General features: G+C 44.3%; 1 protein-coding gene across 1 annotated transcript; it reads left to right on the top strand.

Annotated features, from left to right (window-relative positions):
• The first annotated feature begins 5,081 nt into the window (after window positions 1-5,081).
• Window positions 5,082-9,356, top strand: LOC127342858 (uncharacterized). Its single transcript, XM_051368877.2, has 2 exons — window positions 5,082-5,305; window positions 8,419-9,356. Exons 1-2 carry the CDS (start codon window positions 5,188-5,190, stop codon window positions 9,165-9,167), a joined length of 867 nt encoding a protein of 288 aa, XP_051224837.1. The 5' UTR covers window positions 5,082-5,187; the 3' UTR covers window positions 9,168-9,356.
• The last annotated feature ends 862 nt before the right edge of the window (window positions 9,357-10,218 follow it).

The following is a 10,218-nucleotide window of genomic DNA, read 5'->3' as shown; positions in this document are numbered from 1 at the left end:
GATCTTTCTTAGTAACTTTATTAACTTTTCGAAAATCAATGCACATTCTATACCCTACAACTACTCTTTGAGGAATGAGCTCATCATTATCATTAGGCACAACAGTCATACCTCCTTTCTTGGGAACGCAATGCACAGGACTAACCCATCTGCTATCAGCAATAGGATATATAATACCAGCTTCAAGAAGTCGTAATACCTCATTCCTTACCACTTCCTTCATCTTCAGAATTAGACGACGCTGATGTTCAACAACAGGCTTTGCATCATCTTCCATATTAATAGCATGTTGGCATATAGAAGGAGAAATCCCTTTCAAATCATCAAGAGTATAGCCAATAGCTCCTCGGTGTTTCTTCAATATTTCCAATAACCTTTCTTCTTCAATCTCTGAAAGCTTAGAACTAATAATAACAGGATATATTTTCTTATCATCAATATGAGCATATTTAAGATTATCAGGCAAAGGCTTTAATTCAAAAACAGGATCTTCCTTTGGTGGCGGTGTTGTACCCAAATCTTCCACCGGTAAATCATGCTTGAGAATGGGTTGGCGAAGAAAAATTTCCTCAAGCTCATCTCTTTCTTTCCTAAAAATTTCACTCTCGCTATCCTCCAAATGTTGCTGCAAAGGATTGTTAGGAACAAGAACAATAGATGCACACTGCTCCATTTTAAAATCATTACTAGGCAAATCAGCTTTATAAGGAGTTTTGGTAAATTTAGAGAAGTTAAACTCATAAGATTCACCAGCAAATTTAGTCAAAATTTTCTCTTTCTTGCAATCTATAATAGCTCCACAAGTATTTAGAAAAGGTCTACCAAAAATAATAGGACAATAATCACTAGCGAGCGAGAACCAAGTACCAAAAAGTCAGCAGGATATTTAATCTTACCGCATAAAACTTCCACATCTCGAACAATACCAATTGGAGAAATAGTTTCTCTATTAGCCAGCTGAATAACCACATCAATATCTTCAAGTTCACAAGAATCAATTTCGTGCATAATCTCCGTGTAAAGCTCATAAGGAATAGCACTAACACTTGCACCAATATCACATAATCCATAATAGCAATGATCACCAATTCTAACAGATAGCATAGGAACACTAGCTTGTTTGGGTTTATTAGGATGTGAAACAATATTAGAAGCATCTTCACAGAAAATAATATGACCATCCTCTACATTTTCAGTCACAAGATCTTTAACTATTGCAACAAGAAAGTTCAACTTTTATTTGTTCTTCGGGTTCTACGGAGTTTCTTTTCACTTTTATGAACTGCACTATTTATAACAGAGTACTCCTTCATTTTAGCAGGGAAAGGAGTTTTTTCAATATAAACTTCAGGAATAACATGATCAGCGGTTTCAACTACAACGCATTTATTAATAGATGAATTAATTTTATCTTTATACGGTTCATGATACTTATCAAAATTCTTCTTTGGCAATTCATAATGAGAGGCAAAAGCTTTATAAAGATTTGCAGCAACTTGAGAATCAAGACCATATGTAGCACTCATATTACGAAATTTATCAGTATCCATAAAAGCTTCAATGCATTTATAATCATAAATTATACCTGATTCTCTATCCTTGTCGTTCTCCCATCCTTCGATTTTCTTGGATCCGATCAAGAAGGTCCCTTTTAAACTCTTCTTTGTTGCGTGTAAATGATCCAGAACAAGAAGTATCCAAAGCAAGGTCTTGTCTTGAAAAGAAAGTCTCGCATAGAAATTATCAATAATAACATTACCCGGAAGCTCATGAATGGGGCATTTGAGCATTAAAGACTTCAATCTCCCCCAAGCTTGGGCAATACTCTCTCCATCATGAGGCCAAAAATTATATATGCGATTCCGATCCTTATGAATTTCACTTGGAGGATAGAACTTAGAATAAAACCGGGGCACAATATCATTCCATTCAAGAGAATCCCCATTATCCAGTAATTTATACCAATGCGCCGCCTTACCAGACAGCGATAAAGAGAATAGTTTCTTCCTCACTTCATCCATAGCAATACCTGCACATTTGAATAACCCGCATAATTCATGCAAAAACAGTAAATGATCACCGGGATGGACAGTCCCATCCCCTTCATAGCGGTTATCCATAACACGTTCAATAATTTTCATAGGTATTTTATATGGTATTACTTCCTCACCTGGCGCCTCATCTACTACCGTTGCAGTAGTAGTAGATTTCCCAAATAAAAATTGAAGAGAAGATCTCTCCATAATGACTTATAGCAAGAAAGTAAATAAAATCAGCACAACAAGTAAAGGTTTTCCTTACCAATTCCACTTACCAATAGCGCTTCACTCCCCGGCAACGGCGCCGAGAAAAATAGTCTTGATGACCCACAAGTATAGGGGGTGTATCGTAGTATCTTCGATAAGTAAGAATGTCGATCCCAACGAGGAGCAGAAGGTGTTGACAAGCGGTTTCGATGAAGGATTCACCGTAAATGCTCACGAGACAAGTATTCGTGGGGTTTTGATGTAACAATGAACAAAGTACAAGTAAGTAAAGTGCGAGAGTAACAATTGCAGCGAGTGGCCCAATCCTTTTTAGCACAAAGGACAAGCCGGTTTGTTTACTTATAATGACCAAACGTTCTCGAGGACACACGGGATTTTAGTCTAGTGCTTTCGCTACATACGGCTAAATAATCTTCATTGTTATGATAAGTGTTGTGTGGGTGAACCTATGCTAATGTACCGCCCTTCCTAGGACTAATACATACTTGTGATTATACCCCTTGCAAGCATCCGCAACTACAAGAAAGTAATTAAGAATAAATCTAACCACAGCCTTAAACTCTGAGATCCTGCGATCCCTGCTGCATCGATATACCAACGGGGGTTTAGGTTTCTGTCACTACGGCAACCCCGCAATTAGCAAACGAATACAAGATGCATTCCCCTAGGCCCATAAATGGTGAAGTGTCATGTAGTCGACGTTCACATGACACCACTAGAAGAATAACACCACAACTTAAATATCATACCATTGAATATTACTCAACCATAGTTCACTACTAACAATTAGACTTCACCCATGTCCTCAAGAACTAAACGAACTACTCACGAGACATCATATGGAACATGATCAGAGGTGATATGATGATGAATAACAATCTGAACATAAACTTGGTTCAATGGTTTCACTCAATAGCATCAACAACAAGTAGAGATCGATACCGGGAGAGTTTCCCCTATCAAACAATCAAGATCAAACCCAAATTGCTACGGCGGTGACGGTGTCCAGCGGTGGAGACGGCGGTGATGATGGTGGAGATGATGATGATGGTGATGGAGATGATGTCCAGCTCGATGACGGTGACGATGGCGTCGATTTCCCCCTCCGGGAGGGAATTTCCCCGGCGGATTCCTGCCCGCCGGAGAGCTCTTTTCTCTCTGGTGTTCTCCGCCCCGCAGAGGCGGCTGTAACTCTTCGCGAGGTACCCTCTGTGGCTTAGGTTTTCGGGACGAAGGATTTCGCGAAGAAAAGGAGGCGAAAGGGGTCGTGGGCCCCCCAAACCACATGGCGGCGCGGCCAGGGCATGGGCCGCGCCGCCCTATGGTGTGGGCCCACCCTGGGTCCTCCTGGCTCCTCCTTCTGGCTTTCTTCGTCATCTTGAAAAATAGGATTTTTGGTATAATTTCCTTCCACAGTTGATCTTCCGAAATATTGCGTTCTGACGGTGCTTTTTCCCAGAATCCCGCTCCGTGCTTGATCCTCCAATAATGATGAAACATGCAAAATAGATGAAATAACATAAGTATTGTGTCCCAATATGAAATATATCAATGAATAACAGCAAATTATGATATAAAATACTAATGCAAATTGGACGTATCAAGGGGGGATTCTCACGAGGGGGAGAAGAAGTAGGGGCCATAGGGCGGAGAGTCCTCGAGCAGGTGTTCCGAAGCTGGGTAAATCGCGTACCACCGTCCCGAGGACTCTTCGCCCTATGCCCCCTACTTCTTCTCCCCCTCGTGAGGATCCCCCTCCGAGGTACCGTCGAATAGGCAACGACAATTATCAATGTCCGTTTTCATCTAAACTACTTGTGAGCAGACACACCTCTAATAGCATGTGTTCTTCTGACAGGCTGAGAAGATCATGCTTGGGTCACCCGCTAAGGTTCCCGGCGAGGGACCGGCGAAGAAGCGTCGTGGAAGGCCGGCTCAGGTCGGCCACTTCCACGAGGACGCATGGCTAGACCACTTCCTCCGCATCATCTTCAAGCCCACCTTCGACCGGCTCATGATCCCTAAAGCTTTCATCAAGTAGTTTAGAGAAATTCCTTTCAACATCATCGTCACCACCATTCACCGACCAGGGGTGGACGGCCTTCGCCATCTCCCATCAGCTCAAGGTAGGCCAGTTCCTCACCTTCAAGAAGGTGTCCTCCTTCGAGTACAGTGTGGTCATCTTCGACCACACCTGCACCGAGGTGGTGAGCAGGTGTCTGTACCATGGCGATGACACCAGGTGTGTCGTCTCCGAGCATCATGTCTGAAGCTAACCTGGTACCCTGTCGTGTCTAGTTGTTGTTCGTGTCAAGTGTGTTGAACTATGATCATGTCTGTCTTGTCCGGAACTATGACATGAAAAATGGTGTATTATGAACTTATGTCGTCTATGATCACTGCTAAGTTCTCTATCGTCTATAATTATGTTCTTGCTTATGCTGTTGATCGCTGGTAACCTCACCACTGAATCGACCTACCAAACGGGCAGAGCCCAAATCTCCACGGGAAAAAAAGAACGCTGTGCAGACCACCAAACAACGTGGCTTTTCTAATCCATGATCCGTCTTAAACGCGCTGGAGGCCTCTTGGCACTGTACAAGTAGTGTAGGAAATAGATTTTTTTTTTTTGAGACAGTGTAAATAGATGCAGCCGACCAAACGCCCTTGTAACTTTTTTTGGGAGCCGTGAACCGATTACTTATGGCTTATGGGCTAATTGTGAGCGTTTACGGGCCGTTTTAGGGATGTTTGGTCATTAGAACTAGAAGGGTACCGTGGAATTAATTGGCATCAAGAGAATTCTCAAAAGAAATCGAGAAAACAAAAACGGAGAAGAAACAAAGGAGAGGCGAGGGGTGAAGCGGCGAGAGAAAGTAGTGGCCTGGGCGTGGGCGTGCGGGCACGAACGGAGGAGGCGATGGAGGGTCCGCCGAAAGCGAGCACGCGGCGGCGGCGGCTGGTGGAGAGGGGATCCGATCGCCTCGCCTTCATCACCGGCCAGGCGAGCGTCCTCCCCCCCTCCGACCCCTACCCAGGTAACCACCGGGGAGCAAAATTCTTTTCTTTTGTGCGGATTCGGAAGCCTGTTGCGTTCACGCCAGATTGGATTAGACTGCAGCTACGTTGGATAACTCTAGTCCTGTTTCAAGGGATTCAAACTGCTCATGTGCTCTAGGTCTCTTCGATTGGTTGGCAGATTTAGATTTTAGAATGCTGGTGCCACATAAATTACACGTTTCATCCCACGGAATCTTAGGTTTCAGATCACCGGTCATGAGATTTTGTTAGTATTTAGAGTATTGCAGCGGAGGATTCATTGGATGCATAACCTGATTCTCTCAAGATATTCTTTTGCGTACACTTTCCGTATCAGTATGCAAAATGTGTTGCTGTATGGATAAACCTTCTCCCAAATTTATGGAAGTAATGATAGGTGTTCTGGTGAACTGGTTTGGAAAATTTCGTCAGCTCGTGTCGCGAGATGTTCCTTGTCATCAGCGCATTAATCTGCAACTCTTTATTTCCTGAACTCACATCATTTTGTATTAGAAGAAATACCAACAAGGCACGAGAGGAGTGTAGGACAGCCAATGGCCAAAACCGACAAAGAAAGAAAAACGAACCTAAATAAAACGAGGTTATTTTTTTCGAGAAAACGCAAAGGACTTTTTTTTGTTTCATTTCATTGACAAGGAAAAGAGCTTCGCTTACATGTCTCCTAGGAGACTTTGGTACAGCAACAGAGTAAGGAAAACTAATGTACATCCCAGGTCGCTGGGAGCACATCTCTAAGGCCTAAGGCACCGGCTTGAGCCCACGGGGCTGCCTCCTCTGTGATTTTGATCATCAGGCTGCCAACTGAGGGCTACGCTCGGTCGAAGACAAAGTTGTTCCTATGCTTCCAGATCATCCAGCAGCGATCTTGGGAGGCCAGCCAGTGAAAGAATTTCACCTTCGGCGGTGCCCATGCCTTCCATATGTGCTTCCAGGTAGGGCTAGAGGTCAAACCATGGAATGTGGCCACGTATGCTGATCGTGCAGACTGCAGAGTATCTGCTTCTTGGCGTCCACCTCCACTGGAGGCAGTCGGCCTCGTCTGTGAGTGTCGTTCCCTGAATCATCTGCCGAAGCTGCAGGTACTGGCCTATCTCCTGTATCCCAAGAGTCGAATGTATGTGCTGTGCCCACTGGTGGCCATTCAGTCCAACATCCACGGTCCGTGAGTGTCGCCGTCGCTTGGGGATGCATAGGTAAAGCTGTGGTGCTACATCACGAATGGATTGGCCGTTGATCCAGCGATCGTCCCAGAATTTTGCGGTGCGACCATCACCCACGAGATAAAGCTAATGAAAAAGCAAAACTGTACGCTAGAACAGCGCCTAAGTAGCTTGTGCCGCTGCAGCCACTGGCGCAGCAGACTCTGAGGACCTAGTGCCCAGGGGAAGTTCCTCAGCTCTTTAGCGCTGGCAATTCTCCTCTGTTCAACCTCGTTGAGGATTCGATCCACCAGGTCCCTGACCATTGGCCTTCCGTTATCGAAAACACACGCATTCCTCATGTGCCACAAAAGCCGAAGGGTGAGCATGATGAGGGAGTGTGCACTTCTGAGTTTGTCCCTATTCCTGCTTGTTGCCTCAGCTAACCAAGATGCATAAATCTTGATCAGGCATTCAGGCGCTGGCCAGATTGACTTGGTGCCATGTACATGGGCCTGAAGCACACTGAACCAGTCCTTCTGGGAGAAAGCACATCCCGTCAGCACACTGAACCAGTCCTTCTGGGAGAAAGCACATGGGCCAGATTGACTTGGCGCCATGCTTGTTGCCTCAGCTAACCAAGAGGCATAAATCTTGATCAGGCATTTAGGTGCTGGCCAGATTGACTTGGCGCCATGTACATGGGCCTGAAGTACACTGAACCAGTCCTTCTTGGAGAAAGCACATCCCGTGAGCAGTTGGGAGATGAACTCATCGTTCTGCTCACAGGGAGTGCATGCCGCTTGGTGGGGCAACCCATGGCTTTTAAAAGCCAACCGGTCTGCCATCTAGCACTGGTTTGCCACCACTAACCAGGAGAAAAATATCTTCTTCAACGGCGCCAAACACTCCCAACATTGCTGCCACAGCGGGTGCTTGACCGGGTTCCTACTATTAGTACATAGAGTAAGTGAAGACAAAAGAAATCAAAACATACTCCAAACTTAAGACCCAGATGGTGGTATGGAAGAAGCGTACAAGGTGTGTAGAAAAAACATTGCAGAAACTTCTAAACGCTCAAACAGATAAGTCATCGAGTGGTAGCTTTTACCAGTTTTTTTTAGTTTACATTAGCTTATTTGAGATGTAGCCAATAATGGCTTCTGCACACATAGATGTGCTCGTGGAGTATGTTGTCTCAGTGACAAATAATGGTGCAGAAAAAATGTGGTGTTTGAAAGTGCAAATGCTACTTTCAGGGATGCCCTCAAAGAAAGTAATGCTACTTCCAGGGATGCCCTCAAAGAACGTGAGATAGGCAGATTTTTCAGTGTGCTCACCATTCGCTGTCCATCGCCATATCACTTGGTTGTCTGTCCTGAGCGCAAGCTCGACAGACAAAATGATTTCTGAGATGTTTAAGAACTCTATGCTTCCCTGAGCATTAATGTGCACTGATAGGTCATTCTAGCATTGTTTGTGGTTCTCCTCAGAGAAGTTGTCATTAGAGGCATGGTGGTTAGTTTGTAAAACTGTGGGTATTTAACTTCATCAGATCTCTGTGCTGAGACTTAGTCACATAATCAGTTATCACACATACTTCTCTTGGAATTGATAGTTTATGATGAGGTAACTCCTTGGGTTTTCCCATTTCATATAAATATCACCTATCAAGTACAATGCCATCTTGTATCCACTTGGCTGTCTTCTCTTTCACAATTCTTTTTGTCTGTCTTTTAGCTTCACTACGAGTGCACGTTTATTGTTTATAGACTATTATAAGTCATAAGCTCATTGGGCATAAGATATCCTTTCATGTCTTATCTTAGTTGATGAGAGTTGAATAATTTGAATGCTATATGCTTGTTTTTTTCCGATATACTCAAATGTTAACATATGAGACGGCTTCTTTAAACATCATGTCTTCATCATAGTAGTTTGCCCTTTTGCAGATTCACCACCTAGTTCTACTCCTTCACCTCAGCTGTCTGATAGGAACTTCCAGAAGTCAGAACGTAGAGATGTGCTCCCTGAAATTCAGCCAACCGGTGAGTCCCTTCAACAAAAACCCAAGCATAAAGCCCATAGCAGCGAAGGCGACATACTCCAGCATTTCAAGATCAACAGCGCTGTTCCTGAGATTCAGCCAGTAAATGAACCACTGTTGCGAACCCGTGATGATGGAGCCCTCAGAAAGAAGACTAATGATCATGGAGCCGCGAGCGCGCAGCCTAGGAGGGAGATGGAAACAAGACCCAGATCTGTGCCTCCACACCAGTCGAACCAACCAGACAACTCATCTTGGTCTCTGGAAACTCTGAAGGAACTCGTGGATTTCTCGCCGCAGGAGCTTACCCAGGCCATCTCTGCTACAGAGTTCAACCGCCTCCTGGCATCCATTCTCATCGCCTTTATAGTGGTTCTCTCAAACTGGGGACTGGACGTTGGTGGCATCATCACCAGAGTACTAGTCGGGACACGGCCACTCCTGTTTCTTATAATAACCAACATAACCCTCGTCATTTCCTTCATGATGGAGAACAAGGACGCGAGGGGCAGACAGGCCAGCGGCGGCCTCGGCTCTGCTGACAGCTTGATGCTGATGCTGGAGGTTGGGACGCTGCTACAGAAAGCTTCTGGGGCTCTGCTTATCGATGTCAGCGTCTGCGCTGTTATCATGATCTGCTTCCTTGGATTCTGAGAGAGAGATTTGATCGTCGCTTTTCTGTTTTCTTGCTTTCGGAGAAGAGGATTTAGATAGCTCGTGGAATCTCTTGTAAAAGTTGTTTCCTCTTTTGTCCATAGTACTCTGATGTCTACTTATTCGATCTTGTAACATCCTCTTTGGATGATCTCAAAAAAAAATCCTCTTTGGCTGAATTTTGATTTACCTAGGTACTGTTTTGTGAGTATATCTGCTTATTAGTTATTATACAGTTTGTCTCTGCCCAAGAGAAAACCGATGGGATCATTCCTACTTGGTGCCTCTGTGCCTTTTTTTTGTTTTGTACACGCCTCTGCACCTGGTATCACGGTATTAGACTATTTAGTTGTTGTACAGTTAGTTCTGTTACTGTATATGTGATCGATTACTGAAGTTGTATATGATTTGTTGATTAATGACCTGATTTATCCACCTGCTCACGTATATAGTTTGTTATAGGTTCACTGAACCCAGCTCAAACCCAGCGAGAACCGTAGCACCCAAACGAAAAGACAAACACAAGGAGAACTACAGTACATCAAGATCGAACGGGCATTTTCAATGACCTTTTCCTGGTGCCATCGATCGTTGGGTTGCCTGACGGAAAACTGGAGTGAACTTTGTCAGGCTCCAAAGTCATCAGCAGCATGTTCATGTCCAGGCGATCCGCAGCAACTCCCCATGCCGATGGTCCAACAACATCAGAACGTCGTACATCAAGATCGAATGACATTCCTTACACCAGCAGTTTCCAGCTGATGGTCGACGAAACCTTGCTTGACAACAGTTCGACACCTGGCCATTTTAATCCCTGAAAGCACATTTGATTACAAACAACCCAGATAACCCACATTACAGCAGAAGAACTGAATTCTTGTACTCGCTAATCCACCGCCTATCTACCGATTCAAAATCAGCCCCCATGTCTTTGTTAAAAAAGAAGCCATCTGCCACATATAACAAGAGACACACTCAAAAAACAGATGGGTAATAGACTCATGTTCATTGCAAAATAAACAAGTCATATACCTGCCATCGTTTACTCAAA

Source organism: Lolium perenne, chromosome 3 (genome assembly GCF_019359855.2).
Source record: "Lolium perenne isolate Kyuss_39 chromosome 3, Kyuss_2.0, whole genome shotgun sequence".
In the NCBI taxonomy this organism is placed as follows: Eukaryota; Viridiplantae; Streptophyta; class Magnoliopsida; order Poales; family Poaceae; genus Lolium; species Lolium perenne.
This window is presented reverse-complemented; position numbering and strand designations above follow the sequence as displayed.